Raw genomic sequence first — 18,938 nt, forward strand, 5'->3', positions numbered from 1 at the left:
TCCCATTCTTAATAACACCCACAAGAAAATGGCAAGACTTTTTAACTAAATGGAATTGATGGATGAGAAAAGCAGTTTGGTGAAAGAAAAAGACTAAAATTAGATTCAAGGGATCAGAAGATTGGACTTATCAGAAGCAATTTTTAAAGATTAAGCATTGGTTTGGATATGGTTAAAATACAATATGGACTACTCAACCAGTAATTATTTAATGGAATAGAGTTAAAAGACTTTTTATGATATGAGAAATGTAAATGTCTTATCAGATGCAATTTTTAAAGATTAAGTACCTGTTTGAATTTGGTTAAAATATAACATGGATTACCTTATTAGTAAATATCAAATGGAATAGAGTTAAAAATGAAAAAAAAATGGAGGATATGAATGAATTTTAGTTTGAGAGAGATATATTTTTCTTTTTCTTCTTTCTTATTCTGAGAATATTGTATTTTTTTATGATGAGCAATGTAATTGTTGGGAGGATTATTGTGAGAGAAGCAGCTTAGATATTTAACCATATATCAATTTTGAAAAAATCTTAACAGATAAAAATGATTACAATTTTGTGGGGAAAAAGTCTAAATGAGAATGTTGAAAACAGGACATATAATGCAACCAGGATGATTAATAGAAAAGAAGTTCTATATTGATGCTATTACCAATTGGATAAATGTTAGAAAAATGTTTATATTTAACCTCTTTGTTACTAAAATATTAAGAACTGTATTAACCTGTTTGCAAAAGAGAACAATATGGGAAGAAGAGAAAATCAAGGAAAGCTGTTATGTAGAGTAAGATATAATACAAGTTGACTATTATTGATAGTTGTGAAATGTGAACCCAGACAACATGCTGTTTACTAAGCACTAAGGTTGTTAGTTTTTAAAAAAATCAATTTTTTGATTTTTTTTATTTCTTGAGTTTTGAGATATTATAGTTTCTTAGAAGAATTATATGGATTATATATGTTAATATTGTTCTTTAAAATTCTACTTAAAGGATTATGTTTACTCCTTTCAGATTTTTACCAATTGATGGAAGAGCAGCAAAATAATTATTCTCAGCAGTTTCATTTATAATCAGCCTGTTTAAGGATTACTACTAAAATCTAAACTCACCATCCTTTGTCCCAACTAAAAATAGACTTTTTGATTAGTGTGTTAATTTAGTAAAAAAAAAAACTAGTACATGAAGATGTTACAAAGTAATTTCATAATAGATTTAATTAACTTCCTTTTCAAAATGTGGCTTTATAGACCAAAGATTTTTCCAAACTAAGGTAGTCCTCAACTTACCACAATTGAGCCTAAAATTTCTGTTGTTAAATGAGACATTTGTTAAATGAATTTCCCTCAATTTTACAACCTATCTTGCCTCAGTTGTTAAGTGAATCACTGCAGTTGATAAGTTAGTAACTCAGCTGTTAAGTGAAACTGGATTCCCCATTGACTTTGCTTGTCAGAAGGTGGCAAAAGGTGATCACATGATCTTGGGACACAGCAAGTGTCATAAATATGAACCAGTTGATAAGCATCTGCATTTTGATGACATGAACCATGGGGATGCTGAAAAGGTCATCATCGTGAAAAACGGCCATAAATTACTTTTTTCCAGTGCTGTTGTAACTTTGAACAGTCACTAAATGAACTGTTGTAAGTCAAGGACTCCTTGTACTGTGAAATACTTTACAGCAAATGGGTAAAATGCAGCTAAACCATATTGCAATGGTATGATACCACCCAAGAATAAAGCTCTTTCCATCATTATCTGCCTCTATCAAACTTCTATGAAAAAATGTTAAAATTGCATATATGTAGCTTGCAGAAGATTAAGAGAAAACTTGACAGATGTTTTCAAATATGCAGAAGGATATTAGCAGAAAAAGGAGTAGGTTCCAGACGGTTGGATTATAGTAAATGTGTGGGACTGCAAAGCTGCTGATTTTGCAAAACTTAGAAAAAACTTTCTAATGATAAAAATAGCATAAAAGTGGAATCTCAGAAGGTGGTGAGTTTTCCTTTGATGGAATTCTTGAAGAAGGCTTGCATCTTTCATTGAGGAACTTGTATTGAGAGAATTTTAACTAGATAAATATAAATCCTTTTGGTAGATAGGCAGGCAGGGTGGTACATCATAAACTGGTGATTTTGGCTCATGAAGAGCATTAGATAGTTAAGTTTGACCTGTGTTTGTGCTTTCATATTATGCTCATCACTACAAATATTTTACAGGGATCAAAGCTGATGTCTGAAACTGTTGTCTTGTAGCTTTGTCTTTAATGAATTTGATCTATAGTTTAAGAGTGGGTTAATTCATACAAGAACAAATGGGTTGATTTCTGCAGATCAATTTTCTTTTAAAGGAACAAAAGCTTACCAGGTTGTTTATCTGGTCCCTTACTGTTGAACATCCCCATGTCTGCTGCTTCCACAAAGCAGATACTTTGGTTACAAAGTTTATAGTGTACTGAGACTTCAAGCACTCCACAAATTGACTTACTCTTTGTAAATATTGTGTGACATCATGCTTGCTGAATAGTTTTGGAAGATAGATGAACTTACTTTAATCTTTCTGTTACTGGATTTGACAACTGCCTGACAACTTGGCAAATGTTTTTCTCTTTCCCCCCCAAAAATCAGCAGTTTTAGAATTACTTGTTTCAGTTTTGATAAAAGAGATTGCTATATTATTGTGATGCTTGTAGGATTCATATTCTATTTTATTAGAAAATTCACCTATGAGGTAATACATACAATTCTGCTTTACACTATTATTTCATCTGTATAAGTTATATCTAACGGCTCTTTTGGGGAGTAAACTTCAGAGTTATTAGAAAGCTATATAAAGAGCTTTATAAAGATCTATTCAACACTGGGAAACGTCAGGAAGACACAAAGGCATTTTGGTATTTCAAATTATGCCCTGTGAATCTGGAAAGTAAATGTTCTTCAGATATTATTTTGAAATTCTAAATGAGTTTTGAGACAGTATGGTTTGTACCTACACTGCAATTTGTAATGTTAGTGTACTCTCATTTAATTGGTTTCCCCCAGGTGTTCAAAATGTCTTCTTTTGCCAGATCTGTCTCAAGAAATTAAAAGAGAATAGTGAGTAACCAACCATCTTCTTTGTGTGAAAATTTGGGGCAAGAGTGGGGATAGAAGAGCAATCCTTCCTCTATACCACACTTGACCTTCCTGTTCTTTAAAAAGCCTTGAAATTTTGGAGGAAAGGAAATGGAGCAGAGCCTCTTAAGAAAACCCCAGACCACTTAAGAATTTCAGTCTTTGGGAGATATAAAGGATCTGAACTCCCTTTAAGATGATGGGGAAAATATGCACATTATAACAAGCTATAAAAAATATATGAGATTTTAGATCGGGCCAACATCAGCGTGGAGTTTCTGGGCCCACCACTTTCTCCCAGTAAGGCCTAAAATGCAGTGCCATATAAGGTTTTTTTTTAATTATGAGAAATTTAATTGCAGTGGCATTAAGGAATCAGCCATTCTTTTTTTCATCTCAGATGTCTAGGCTTAAGCAGGACCTAGTACTGTAGAATGAACTTTCATTGCTCTAAGCCATCATAAAGCATACATATCTATGGCAAGGAGATATCTCTGAGACACAATGATATCTTTGGGTAAAGTGATTCATGTTACCTTACAGCCACAGTTGAGTTTACAATCAGAATTCAATAATGGATTGCCTCCAAAACTCACCAGTCCTCTAAAATGCTATAACATCTTTTCACATGCAACTAATGCAGTGCTGTGATAGATGCAGCACTACAAGGCTTGGAAGTTGATTTGATTAACTATCAGCTCATCTCCTCCTCCAGAAGAAATGATGACAGTGGTGACAGCTTTGGAACTACAGAACTCATTGATGGAAACTCCTGTCTTTTGCCTCCTAACCTTTGGCATTCTCCCCTCCTATAGTCAACATGCTGTGGCATCTTGCCACCATCCTTCCTCTTGATTGTTCCAGCAGCCCAACTCTCGCTCCCTGGAGAAATCAAGCTGATAAAGGAAGAATGAGGGCAATGGTGGAGTGATATGTGGTTATCATTTTGGAGTGCTTTTGGAGTGATATGTGTTTGGATGTGCTGGGCAGCTCCATGGGAGAATGAATGACAACTGGGACGATACCAGTACGTTGATATAAAACTGAAGGCTCATTGGATCAGAGCTTGCTTCTTGCTGCACTGCAGGGGTGTCAAACTCGCAACGTCACAGGATGTGTTGTGACGTATTGTGACTTTTTTTTCATTGCTGGCAATGGGGTGGGCACAGTTTCAGCTTGATGCATCCCGCCCATGGGCTGGCAGTTTGACACCCCTGCTGTAAAGCTAACAGGTAATCTTTCATTATCCAAAACACCATATGTACCATTTAAAGGATTTCAAAATGCCATTAATTCTAATTAGGGGGTAGGTTTTTGGGAGGGGACACATCTGCAGGTGAATAGGACATTTTATGCATGCTCACAACCACCCTTAGCTATTAATAGAAAGGAAGACGTTCGAAATCCAAACACAGTATATTATTACCTTGGGGGGGGGAAATGGACTGGCCAGTTTGCAATCAATATAACAGACATGAATTGTGAATGTTGTGCTACAGTTCTGCAAATACTGTAAGGGGAAAAACAACAAAACAAATCCCAGCCCAGCCAGAAGAGAAAGGGAACGAAGATTGTCTAGAATCACAGTCCTGTAGGTACAGTCCTGCGATCCTAATGATTTGGATAATCAAGGCAGAACAAGTTTCGGCTGCTTCTTCATAAGCGTTTATCTACAATAACAAAGGTCATATAAAACACCGCCTTTCCGATCAGGATATAAGTTGATGGCGTCACTTCAGCTAAGGGCGGCTTCACCTGGCTAAGCACTTTGCTTCGTGGGGCTGCCACACACGCACCTTAACTGTTGCCATGACGAACCCAAGCCGGCTTTTCTTTTTTTTTTCTTCCCTTGCGTGGCCAAAAAAAAAAAAAAAAAAGCCGGCTGATTCAAGGGATGCTGACGGGAGTTTTAAGCCCCCCCCCCCCGCCCCGCGCCCTTTCCTTCGGTCGCCCTCAGCGCTTTATATGGTCTGCGTGCCATCCCGCCAGCATCACCGGCGGGTCCACCTCGGTTGCTATCGCGTTGTTTTCCCTCCCCCGCCTTGGCTATCAGCCGATTGGAGGCGAAGGGTGGCTGAGCAAGAGCAAGCAAACGCAAGGGAGTCACCCGCTGATTTTGGGTGGCCCGAGGGCAGCTTATATCTAGAGAAAAGGCACGCACCTAGATCCGTCTGGGCTGATTGTCGCGCGTGCCATTCCTGGAGCTCAGTCAACAAGTCCCTTGGGGGAGGGAGAGAGGGAGAGAGAGAGGGAGAGAGGGCAACGAAAGCGAATCGTACCAACCCGGCCGCACCGAGGCCAGCCTTTCCCGCTCGAGTTCAGGGGCTACACTGGCAGAGGTCTTCAACCTCGGCCCTTTTATGCCTCGTGGACTTCAACTCCCAGAATTCCTCAGCCAGCATGGCTGGCTGAGGAATTCTGGGAGTTGAAGTCCACGAGTCATTAAAAAGTCCGAGCTTGAAGGGCCCTGACCCGAGGAGAGCTGGCAGAGATACGCGAAGCAGAAGGCTCCCCCGTGCTGTCTTTTCCTTCCCGCTGCTCCTCGCCCACCTCTCGGTGGGGGGGGAGATCCTTCTGCCAGCGAAGGCTTGTGGGTAACGAGGAGGAAGAAGCCATCGCGGTTGTAGTAATCGTGCAGCCGCCGCCGCCGCCAGATTAATTAAGCTTGTAATTGCAAAGAAAGGGTGCCGGGGGGGAGGAGGCGGAGGAGGCGGTAGCGGCAGCAGCAGCTTCAGTCCCTCGTTCGGCCGAAGTAGCGGCAACTCGCAGAGGTCAGTGCGGGGCAGCCCGCTCCCTGGAGAGAAACGCCTCCGGAGAGAGACCCAGCGAGGCGGGCCCAGCCGCACTCCCTCCCATCCTTCTAGCCACAGAGGAAGAGGAGGAGGGAGGAAGTCGGCCGCCGCCGCTGCCGCTTTCCCTCCCTCCCTCCCTCGTCTTCTCCCCGACGGGTAGTGAGTGACCTGGTGCAAAATGGCCGAGGCAGCGTGGGGGGCCCGGTCGTAACTTGCCTTCCCGCCTTGTCGCTGCCGAAGAGACCCAAGGAGAAACAGGAAGGCCGCGGCGGGGCTTCCCCTTTCCCTTCTCCTTCCAGGCGCCCACCTTCCCCTTTCTGGGTTGTTCATGCCTGGGAAGCGGGCGGGTGGAGCAGCGGCAGCAGTGCCCGCCCCAATTGGGAGGCGAGGAGGAGGAGGAGGAGGAGGAGGAGGTCGTCCGCTTGCCCCTCTTTGGCTTCTCCTCCGGAGAGAGGCCTGGCCGGGTGAGGCCGGGACTCAGCCCCGCTTTTCTCCGCCCGGCGGATTTGCTGCTTCCTTCGCCCCAAACTCGGCAGACCCCGAAGTGGAGAGCAATCGGCGGTACTGGAGACTGCGGAGAGTCTCCGCCTGCCGCCGCCGCCTCCTTCTCCTCCTCCTCCTGCTCCTGCTCCGTTTCCAATCGGGCGACGGTCTCCGGATCTGATCTGGCGCCCGAAAACCCAGAGAGACAAAAAGGCGGTGAAAGATCCGTGGCGGACGGGAAAATGAACCACCAGCAGCCGCCAGAGGCGACGAAAATGTCTGCCTCCCCGCCGCCGGTATCCGGGGAAGGGCATTTGACGAGCCGGCAGAGGAAGTTGGAATCCATGATCCGGGACCCCAGATCTCCGGTCAATGTGGAAAGTTTGTTGGTGAGTTCAGCTGATGGCGGCGGTGTGAGTGTGTGATTAGAGAGAAACTGCAAAAAAAAAAAAAAGAAACACTAAAAAACAAAAACTAAACTGAGATTGAGGGCAAGCAAGGATGAGGGGCAGAGCTGTATCATCTCCTTTGGGGTGTTTTAAGCTACATTACTTAGAACAGGGGTCTTCAAACTTGGCCCTTTTATGACTTGTGGACTTCAACTCCCAGAATTCCTCAGCCAGCTTTGCTGGCTGAGGAATTCTGGGAGTTGAAGTCCACAAGTCATAAAAGGGCCAAGTTTGAAGACCCCTGACTTAGAAAGAATGCAGCTCCCGCGTTTTCCGTGATTGGGGAAAAGAGGAGAAAATAGCTCAGGACCTGGGTGGGAAAACCAGAGCCTGCTCCCACTTTTGCGTTGGAAGCGCTAGGCGGGGAGAGGAAGATGTTGTACTGCACACCAGTCCAGTTTCTCAATATGGAGAGTTTGAATACTTCTGACTGGAGGGCCGGACAGACTTTTAACTATTTCGCGGACGCTTGTGTCTAAAATACAATGGCCATCCTGTGCTCTGCCCCGCTCCCTGCGCTCGAAAACGCTCAACACTGAAGGATTTTTTTTATTATTATTTGAGAATCTGGGTTGAGTGGATTAAGAACACTTTTTTTTCTCACGGAAGTGTGTTGACATGGTGAAAAGGGGAAGGGGTGGTCTTACTGAAGGAGTCTGCCCCTCCCATCCCCATCCCCAAAATAAATTCCCAGGGAGAGTATAGATGAGATTTCTGGAACAAAACGTTATGTGTGGTGAAAAAATAATTATTTGCACAGTGTAGGGTTGTCCCTTACCTCTTCCCAGAATTTTGCTATTTGGGAGTCAAAATTCAACATAAGAGTTCTTCGGTCATGGAAGTTTTTTGTTCAATTATTTAGGCATTGTGCATTTTTAAGTTGCTTGTATTGGGAGGTCAGTCTTTGCCACTAACTTTTCAGTGTCATCTTTGTTTTTCAGTGATGCTGTAGTGAACTTGATTTCTGTTAATGGGAAATTAATGTGGACTTGTTGAATGCTCTATGAAGGCACTTTAGAAATTATGGTCATACTTCATGAACCAGTGTTACCTTGAGAAGGTAGATTCAGTAGGAATGATTAAATTTACTAGCTGCACAAAAAAATGAAAAGAAACTTTAGTTAGAGATGTTTGTATACAAGGAACACTTCATTTCTGCTAGAAAGCTTATTAAGGAATACCATTTGAAATTCTTCCAGTCAGTTTGCTGCCTATATTTTGTGATAGCAGTGACCTCACACCAAGGTTGCAGAAAAAGAATGTTTTTTCCCCCCAAGAATTTTTTTCTTGCAGGCATTTTTTTGGTGGGGGGAGCAGCTGGAGCCATCTGCAAAAAATGACTCAGTTCTATTTGGCCAAAATACAGGAATTGACTAAACAATATGGGTATCTCTGTGCTACAGCAATATATGCTTACCTCAGACCCTCCAGGATAGGATTTATCAATCTGTTTCTTTTCTGTAATGTTAGCACTATAAGTTTTACAATTCTTACTCTGCCTCAGTTTAAGAATAGCTCTGCTGGATTAGAGTTTATTTATTTAGCATATTAGATCTACAAAGGTCATACAATCACTGACATACCAATTTTGTTTAAATAAATACAATACACCATAGGAGTTAAAATATTAAATTAAGATAAAACCATAATAAAAGCAGCATAATATGGGGCCATAGAATTGCAGTGGGATAGATGTCATAATTTGATATCTAAGGATCTAACTGTGGTGTAGTTGTGATGAGATCATCCCAGGTGCCTTGAAATTTCCTGAGGAGACATTCTTAAACTATATGTGTTATAGTTTGTTCCAGAGCATCACATTGACATTATGGGCTCTCGGCCATTCCCCACTTAAAGAGCTTTGCCTTTGTTCTGGCATGGCCTGTCTTGATTCTATTCAGATGGTTCATATTTTGGGGGGGGGGGGCAGCTGCATTTCTGGAAGTGGTTTTGTTGGATCTGCATGATTTGTTTGGTTATGGTTATTAAAACTCTCCCATCTTAATCATCTAGATCAGGGGTGTCAAACTCAATTTCATTGAGGGCCGCATAAGCATTGCAGTTGCCCTCAGGGGGGCGGGTGGGTGTGGCCTGGGTGGGCGTGGCCTACTGGGTGGGTGTGGCTAGAGTGCGTATGGCCTACTGGGTGGGCATGGCCCGCTCTACATCGTTCGCATCAAGGGTGCCTATGGGGGCCTGGGCAGGAGTGGGACAGATCTGAGGGTCTCTGGCAGAAGGAGGGTCTCTGGGCCAGGGCCAAGGCAGTGGGGGCCGTTCCCTCACTGTTTCCAGGATGGCTTTGCGGGCCACGTGAAACCACTTCGCGGGCCGGATCTGGCCCCCGGGCCTTGTGTTTGACATGTCTGATCTAGATCGTAAGATTGGTTTCCTAGACTTAAGCCTGGTGAGAGGTAGATTGTCTAATTATATTTTATCTTATTCCACTGTTGGATTGTCACCTGAGATCAGGAGGGGCAATATTAGAACATTTAGCCATGAGAGGGGTGTGGATTTAAGAGTTCCAGATATTATTCTTGTTGTGTCATTAAGGTGAACATCAGTCTTGTTAGTATGACAATGTATTCCCCATACAGGTGTGCAGTATTCAGCAACAGTATACTAATGATTGTGGATCAGGGTAAAACCCACATAGTCCAGTGTTTTCTTTTCCATAATGGCCACTCAGGTGCCTTTGCGGTGCTTAGAAACAGGAGAATGGAGACTTTTCTCCTCCCCTTGTTTTTCTTGCATCTGGCATTTAGAATCATATTTTCCCAACATAGAGTTGAAATTGGCTCTTCAAGATCTAAGTCTTGATTGATTTAAGAATTTATCCCTTTCCCCCTTAAAATCATCTAAACATAAAGCCTTCACTGTGTCTTGTGGTACTGATTTGCACAGGTTAATTAATGTGCTGTATAAAAAAAACATTTTCTTGCCACTTTTAATATTCTTTCGTTCACCTTTACTGGATAACACCTGGTCCTAGAATTTTAAGAGAGGAGAAAAATCTTCCACTTTATCCATGTCAAATTTCACTTTATGTACTTTGATCCTGCTCAGTCACTCTTTTTCCCAAACCAAACAGCTCTAGATACTATGTTTTTATCTCAAAAGGAAACTGTTATAAAACCTTCTATTTTGCATTTTTAAAAAATGTTACTTTTTTTTTAAAATCAGCAATGAGAACTGCGTACAATATTATAGATGCAAGTATAACATAAATTTGTAGAAAGACATTGCAGCGTGGGCAATTTTATTTTCACTTGCTTTCCTAATAATCCCTAGCATGGAGTTTGCCTTTTTCACAGTTACCATGAAATGAGTCAACAACATTTCATTGAATTATTGTCTGTGACCTTAGCATCCTTTTCCTGGATAGTTACAGACAGTTCAAACCAGGTGAATATATGCAAAAGAATGCATCACATTACACTTAATTTAATTGAACTGCATTTACTGTTTGGTTCACCATTCTTCCAGGTGAAAGAGCTCTTTTTGGAACTTTTTACAATCACTTTTGAATTTTACCACCTATCTGGAAATTTGACAGCTGATTACTTTTATGTCAAGATTACATGTGAATAATATGAAGTTAGAAAGCATCATTACAGACAAGGTACTTAAAGGACTCCTTATTTTCCGTCATTGAAAAAAATTATGCATTCTTACTCTAAATTTCTATTTTGTTAACCAATTATTTTATAGGTTTACTTACAGGACATATTAGCAATTATATTTGCAATTAGCAGTCTGTTGAGGGCCCATATTTGATTTTCAAAAAGACTTTGACAATTTCAGTAAAGTCACCTCAACATTTTTTTGCATGTTGATATTCTGAAAAATCTTTATAAGGATGGTAAGGCAGAATTTTTCTATGCAGAATCCAGGCTAATTTTCTTTCAGCACAGCATATTTTTCCATATACGTATTTTGTGTTTTTATTTATCACTTCTGTCCATTTGAACAAAACAGATCTTAAGTGGGGTCTATAATTTCCCAAATCTCCCTTGGATCATCTTTTTAAAAGTTGTGCTTCGTATTGGATACAATTTCGCACTAAGTCTGATTGAGGGACAAGTCACATATTTTTGCCAGACTGTCAGCAATTTCATCTTTGAGTATTTAAGAACTCCCAGATGGATGTGATCATGATCTGATGATTTGTTATTGTGTCATCACTTAAGGTATTGTTGATTGTTACTCAAATTTTCTCAGTTGATACAAATTTCTCTTGAGAAAGTTAATACAAGGTGACTGGGATATCTTTCTGTTATAGCAGGCATGTCAAACTGCCAGCCCATGGGCCAGATGCGTCACACTGAAACCGCGCCCACCTGATTGTCGGCAATGGAGAAAAAGTTCCGATATGTCACGCGATGTCACATGATGTCACGAGATTGACATGCCTGTATTATAGAGACAAATAATTGATCCAGTTTTTTGTTATCTTCATATTCTCCTTCAGCAGCTCTTTCTGTCCTTTCATATTTAATTATCCAATTTGTTTTAATTTAGGATTTTATCATTTCTCTTTAATCTGTTTTGGAGATATACTCCTCCTCTAATAATGGTAGTAATGCTTCTCTTCCCCTATTATCATGCTTTTCTCCCAGAATTTGGCTTCTTTTTTCTTCATTAGGATGGGCTTTCCATTACTTGAAGGACATTATCTTGAATTACACAATTTCCCAGACAGTACAAGAGAATCATGCTGGCTTCTTCTTAGATTTGGTTTATCCTTTCTTACACCATAGCCCGTTATCGTCTTGTTTGGAAAAAACTAATTAGGTAATCCTAGAAGACATCAGACTGAAGTATTTTGCTAAGGATAATTGTTAGAAATATTTCAAAACATTTCAGTGCTTGTACCCAGAAGAATATAACCCTATTACAAGCAGTATAACATTTTACCCTTTGAAGGAAGAATAAGTATTTAATTCTGATCTGATGCTTCTTTTCAGTTGTTCTGTATTAAAAACTGTAGTTTTGAATGATTTCTTATTAACGTGACAAGCCTTTTCTGTTCTTTAAAGCAGTCTGATTTTATTCAGGCCTCTGCATTAGTCTCTAAAAAGTTGTAGCTGCTTTAAGAGAAGTATTAATGAGATGGATCTTTAAAGCAGGGGTATTGTTTTCAGACCGATTTGGGACTTTAAAAAAAGCTGTTTTAATGTTTGGCAGAAATGCCATGCTTGTGCAAGTCTGAAGTATTTATTTTGAACGGCACAATTGTGCTATATATTAATACTGTACAATTGATTTGAAGTAATTTCACCAAGAAAAGCTGGTAGTGTGTCAGATTTTTCTTGTGCTTTTGTGAAAAATATACTTTGTTTGCTCAGTTTACTACATGGTTTTGTAGAACAGGGCTTTTCAATTTTTTTCAACCATTGTGCCACTTTTAGGATAAGGCAACATCTGAGTACCACTAGTTGCCTAGCAAGGTGTCAAAAACTTGATGACAAAAAAAGGAAAAAAGTGATGAAATACAGGTAGTCCTCGACTTTCAACAGTTCTCTTAGTGACTGTTCAAAGTTACAATGGCCGCCGAGCAAGACGTCTGCCTGCCTGGCGGTGCTTTTTCTCCTATCTGAGGTTTTCATTGTTGTGAGCATTTCTGTTGAGGATTGGCAGCTGGGGTGGGGGGGTTGGTTTTTATTTCCCCACCCTCTGCTGGGTGGTTGCAGCAGGTTTGGGTCACTTCACATGATCCTGGGACACTGTGACCATCGTAAATATGAATCAGTTGCCAAGCATCTGAATGTAAATCACAAGACCCTGGAGATGCTGCAATATTCCAGCTGATCAGCGCTTCTTCTGGGCTCAGCAGAAGCGCCAGGATGAGCACCAAGCTCCAGCTGGATCCTGGCGCTGATCCTGGTGCTTCCGCTGAGCCCTGACAACCCTACAGCTCCAGCCATCTCTCGCTCAGGCTTGTGCGGTACTACCACCAGTTCAGCTCATTCCCCTCCCCTGCTACCACTTTTCTAGGATGGTCGTGTACCACCTGCCAGGTGCCAATGTACCACAGGTGGTACCCGTACCACTGGTTGAAAAGCCCTGTTGTAGAAGAAGGCATGATTGCACAACTCTTGTTTAAATAAAATAATTTTTTTCAGTGACTGAGTTCTTTGGATACACATAGGACAGATCAATATCATCTACTTGATATAAAACTGCACTGATTTTAAGGAAAATTTAAATAAGCTTCATTTTTATTGCAGTTTTGTTCATAAGAGAATGTGTCCTTTACAACTATTTCATGCTTGATGTGTGTTAGTATTTCAGACAACTTTGTTTAAAGTGGAGGATCCCCATAGTCCAGACATGTCAAACACAAGGCCCGGGGGCCAGATCCGGCCCGCAAAGTGGTTTCATGTGGCCTCTGAAGCCATCCTGGAAACAGTGAGGGAACGGTCCCCGCTGCCTTGGCCCTGAGACCCTCCTGCTGGAGACCCCCAGATCTGTACCACTCCTGCCCAGGCCCCCATAGGCACCCTTGATGCCAATGATGTAGAGCTGGCCATGCCCACCCAGTAGGCCATACGCACTCCAGCTGTGCCCACCCAGTAGGCCACACCCACCCTGGCCATACCTACCCGGCCCCCCTGAGGGCAACCACAATGCTGATGTGGCCCTCAATGAAATTGAGTTTGACACCCCTGCCATAGTCTATATAAAATAAATGGATTTCTAGTTAAATATGGATATTGTGGTACAATTAAATGTATTTTTTACTCAGACCCCAGAAAGAAAAGACCCTTGTTACTTGACAAGTTAATGTGTGAAAGGTTTGTAAAAGTTGATAGATTTCAAATTTCATTGTGATTAGCAGTTTTTACAACAAAGTAGGTAGTGATAACAGTCATGATTCATAAATAGCTTGGCATATTAATAATAGTTGTAAAATATACAGTTTAATTATTAATATTAAACAGCAGTGAATAGGATTTTGTTTAAACAGAAACAGGACTTTCCCTACTTATGTATTTATCCACATTTGTTGAGGAATTAATGAATGAGCGCTGTCTATATCAGTTTCCTTAATGGGAAGAATTTTACCAATTTCTCCTTATGGGAATATTTTTCTACTGAACATCATTAGAGTGCTGGAAATAATAATATTCAGCATTTAGTTCTGCTTGCGCTTTCAAGAATAAATGTTAACTTAATGGAGTAAATTAATGGTGATTATTTTGTGCATTTTTAATGATTTAAAATATTGAAATCATCCCATCTTCACAATGATTAGTTATAGGAGTGTTACAGGGACTGTACACTTTTTTCCTGTATGTGACTTACCTTTCCCTTTATCATTATTGGTATTATATATGGTTATTAGTCAGAGTGGTTAAACACATGAAAGGATATGCTCAAGTCTAACACTTTAAAACTCTATGGATTGTTCCAGCTTAGTGGTTGCCTTTATTCTGCCTTCTGGTAAAGATACAGCAAAGGCACCTCTGGCAGAGCAGGATGGAATTCTAATTCTATCAGCATCAGCATCTGCATCTCTCTTATACAGTATGTATTTATCAAATTGCTGATTTAGCCAATAGGCTTATATCCTGCCTTTTCTCGAGGTTTGAAGTAAGGCACTTAGGATTTCTTGTTCCACTTTTATCCCCACAACCACAGCCTTGCACAACAGTGGGCCTGTCAAATACTGATGGACTATAATACTTATGTTGTTGTTAGCTGCGAAGTCGTGTCCGACCCATCGCGGCCCTATGGACAACATTCCTCCAGGCCTTCCTGTCCTCTACCATCTTCTGGAGTCCATTTAAGCTCACACCTACTGCTTCAGTGACTCCATCCAGCCACCTCATTCTCTGTTGTCCTCTTCTTCTATTGCCCTCAATCTTTCCCAGCATTAGGCTCTTCTCCAGTGAGTCCTTCCTTCTCATTAGGTGGCCAAAGTATTTTGAGTTTTAGCTTTAGGATCTGGCCTTCTAAAGAGCAGTCAGGATTGATCTCTAGGACTGACCGGTTTGATCACCTTGCAGTCCAAGGAACTCGCAGGAGTCTTCTCCAGCACCATAGCTCAAAGGCCTCAATTCTTTGGTGCTCAGCCTTTCTTATGGTCCAACTTTCACTGCCATACATTGCAACTGGAAAGACCATAGCCTTGACTATATGCACTTTTGTTGGCAAGGTGATGTCTCTGCTTTTTAGTGTGCTGTCTAGATTTGCCATGGCTTTCCTCCCCAGGAGCAAGCGTCTTTTAATTTCTTGGCTACAGTCCCCATCTGCAGTGATCTTGGAGCCCAGGAAAATAAAATCTGTCACTACCTCCATTTCTTCCCCATCTATTTGCCAGGAATTGAGAGGGCCGGATGCCATGATCTTGGTTTTCTTAATGTTAAGTTTCAACCCAAGTTTTGCACTCTCCTTCTTCACCCGCATACATAATACTTATTTCTAGTAAATGACAATTTATGAGTTGCCTGTCTTATTCTGTGTATAACCTGATTACTCTTTTATTAGAACAGTGTTCTTCTCAATATGTTAAACTACTTTTGCGTTATAAGCTGTTTCATTTCACTGTGACTTTAGTACAGTTTTCTGGATTTACATAATACGTTGAGCCATAAACTCATCACACAGACTGATATGTTAGGCTAAAGTGTGTGTTGTGCAACCACAGCCATATTTAAAGTTTTTGTTGTCAGCAACAGGATAGCAACAAAAGAAAAAAAAAGAAAATATCTCCATTTCTTTTCTTTTTTTAGAAGTGTTCGTTTCATACTTAGCCATGAGGTGTTATGCTCTATTTTGGATTAGACTGAGACATAAATACAGCCAGTGTAAAGACTCCTCATCACTATTAATCAGGAAAGAGGGATGGAATGGAATGCTACAACATTCACTCTTGGTTGGGTTCAGTGCTTTTTAACATTTTCATTAACAATACGCATGAAGGAATAGAAATAATAATGCTTTTCATATTTGCAAGTAACACAAAACTGTGGGATGGCTAATGATTGAAAATGATTTTGAGAAGTTCGGGAAACTGTTTAAAAGTCAATAGAAATGCATAGGAAAAACTCAAGTGTGCCAGTGTAGAATATGGGATACTTGAGATTGTCAAAAACATGTTATAATAGTCATTGCAAACTGAATAATATTAGTCACCAGTGTGATATGGCTACTAAAAAGTTAAACACCTTTTTAGAAGGCATTCTTCTGTGCCTTCTATTCAGTATTTTTTCTAACCTTTGTAGTGATACATAGATAGGAAAAACAACAACAACCTTACTCTATCTAATGTTGTCTAGATATGTTGAACTACAGCCTGCTTCTCTGCCAGTCAAGGGTAACCAGAAAGGCCAGGAACAGACAGGTTAGAATTGATAAAATAATTTAGTCTAAGAAATCAGAAGGACAGCAGGTTGGGGATATCTATTTTAACATTTGCTGGATTCTATGGGATTTTTTTTCCATAATCTTAACTGATTTAGTAAATTAGTAGTTTTCTCAAATTATGCATTAGTGCTGGTCTGCTGTTGTGCTAGTGCAAAAGATGATTTACTACATGAAAACATAGCATTAGATTTAAAGTTGTTTCAGGATAAATATTTCTTTTAGTAAGGCTTAAAAGGAGTGTGTTTTCTAGTCGGATTTGAGTTACTATACCGTGCATGAAATCTTTAGTCAAATATATTATGCAATGCCACTTCAGAATCCAGGTCCGATTTTCATAACATTAAGAGTAGCTCTGGTTTGAAGTGCATAGTGGTTAGTGTCCTAAGCAGTAAAAGGTCAAGAGCAATTCTGCTTTCTATTAAAATTAGTGTTTGATTTGCATGAGTGGAACTACTCTAAGCTGAACGCGACAGAGCTACTATTTTGGCTTTGACTTTGAAAGCAAGCCTTTATTTAACATCTTGTCTGCTAGCCATAGTTGACAAGGAGTCCCCATGCGAACAGGTAAGCAAACGGAAGGCAAATGCCTCATCTCTAAGCAGTCGTTCTGCTTGGTCAGTTCCTGGGTAGGAAGTTTGAAAACCTGATCTGTTAATTTTTTCTTCACCCTGTTTGGTAAAAAAAAACATTTTAAAAATCAGACAGCTAGTTAGTTCCTCGTTCAGATGAAGCGTTGACTGCAATTCTGTGTTCATTCAACTGAGAGAAGAGGAGGTGTTTGTAAGAGATATGTATAGAGCTGTGTTTATTTAAAGTTCCATATGTATCCTATTGAGAATTTTGAAAAACTCAAATGAACAAACAGTGCAGATTTTGAAGAAACAATGGCTTTCTACTATATTTTTTTAAAAAATCCCTTGGAAATGTAAATACATTTAAGGTCAGTGCTTTATGTTTGAAATAATGAAAGGTAACTTGCCTTGGGGATAAGAATCCCATCTTTTTCTCCATTAAAGCTTTGGATCACTGACAGAGGAGAAATAAACATATTAATTTTGGAACCTCAGACAAAGAACATGCCAAGTGCACAAAGTATTAAGTAGTGGCAGAATGTGGTAGATTTCATATTCCCAGTGGGCTTAGTGCACTATAGTTATTAGTAATTTACTGTTTACAAATTTAAAAGGGAGTAACAACTGCAATCTGATATTTGCTAAGGCTTCACCAGAGGGCAGATCTGAATGAGAGCCCTGTGTTTTAATCTCGTCTTATAGTCACCAATGCATAAAGGCATGGGCAATAAGATACAGTTGCCTGATGTACACATCACACTGTTTCCTAATATGACATTCAGTTTTGGCTTAGCCCATGATCTGAATGTAATCATTATGCTTAGTAAATCATAGTTTATGATGTATATAAAGTAGAGCTAATAGTGTCTTATTTATTTTACAGTGGTTAATGCTTTTAAAACCATAGGAATTAGCTTTTAATTGTACTTGATGAATATGTTTCCCATGATGACAAAGGTAAAATTTACTTCAAGCTGAGCCTGGTTCCTGATTATTTCTTGGATAGTCAGTCCCATGCAGGTTTTTTTGCGACTTTATAGATATGTTTTGACATTGCTTTCTTCAGGGCTACATTTTGATTTCCCAGTCTAGCCTAGAACCTTGGGATTTCCTGGTAATCTCTCAACTAGGTATTAAGAGACTGAGCCTGCTTAGCATTTGAGAGCAACCAAGATTAGCTTGGTACTACCACTTGCTGAGTTAATGGGGAAAACTCATTTTAATTGTGCTTGACTTCTGATGATTTCCGTGTAGTTTTCTTATCACCAGCATGGGAGAGGATTTGTAGTGCCATGTTTTGGAATACTTTTCAGCTTTCTACCTTTGTCTGCAACTTTGGCATTCCTTGATTCTCTTATCTGAGGCCTAACTGTGTTAAACTTTTAAGGCTACTAGAAAATTGAAGGTCTGCTAAAATAGATAAATCAGTAGTGTTAATACAGTCAAATTAGAATAAAAATATAACTTGTTCTGTAATTCAGAATCAAGATGCCCTCAAAAACCTCTTGCTTCTGTTTTCTCTTGCTAAGAGTTTTTAAAAACTTAGGATGCAATATGGTCCCCTGCTGTCAGTATCCATTACTAGTGGAACATAGCCATAGGAATTAGCCACATGCTGTGTGCTCTGTTTCTAGGTGCTGAATGTCTCATTGCCCCATGAGAAAGAAGGGTTTATAGAATAAACAGAATAAGAGAGTTGGAAGGGACCTTGGAGGTTTTCTAGTCCAATCCCCTGCTCAAGTAGAAAACCCTGTACCCGTGGTGGCAAACCTCTCTGTGGGCATGGGCGCCGTCGCCCTGGTCAGCTGGGTTTTATAAAACCTTTTCACTTTAGGCCTCCTCCGCCATGTGCAAAAAAATAAAGGTTCAATTAATCAATCAATTTCAACTTCTCGCTGGGAAAAAAAAGATCTTGTAAAGTTGGAATTGATTGATTGAACTTTTTAGTCCCACCCAGTCTGCTGTTACCACCGCAGCCACACCCACCCAATGGGCCGTGTCCACCCAATTGGCCACACCCACCCAATGGGCCACGCCCACCCAGCACCCGACGATTCATAAGTGGGTTTTGGGTTGCAGTTTGGGCAGTTGGTCTCTACAAGGTTCGCCATCACTGCCCTATTTCAGACAAATTGTTGTCCAATTTCT

The 18,938-nt window shown here is 40.4% G+C and overlaps 1 protein-coding gene across 2 annotated transcripts in view; it reads left to right on the forward strand.

The window, feature by feature from the left end:
• Window positions 1-5,615: 5,615 nt before the first annotated feature.
• The window catches only part of ROCK2 (Rho associated coiled-coil containing protein kinase 2), a 114,182-nt gene continuing 100,859 nt past the window's right edge, over window positions 5,616-18,938 (forward strand). For both annotated transcript variants that reach the window (XM_083377894.1, XM_083377895.1), the window contains exon 1: window positions 5,616-6,789. In XM_083377894.1, coding sequence (XP_083234020.1) covers window positions 6,643-6,789 — 147 coding nt within the window. In that variant the 5' untranslated portion in view covers window positions 5,616-6,642. The remainder of the gene's footprint in view (window positions 6,790-18,938) is intronic.

This window comes from Vipera ursinii, assembly GCF_947247035.1.
Source record: "Vipera ursinii genome assembly, chromosome: 1".
Taxonomy (NCBI): Eukaryota; Metazoa; Chordata; class Lepidosauria; order Squamata; family Viperidae; genus Vipera; species Vipera ursinii.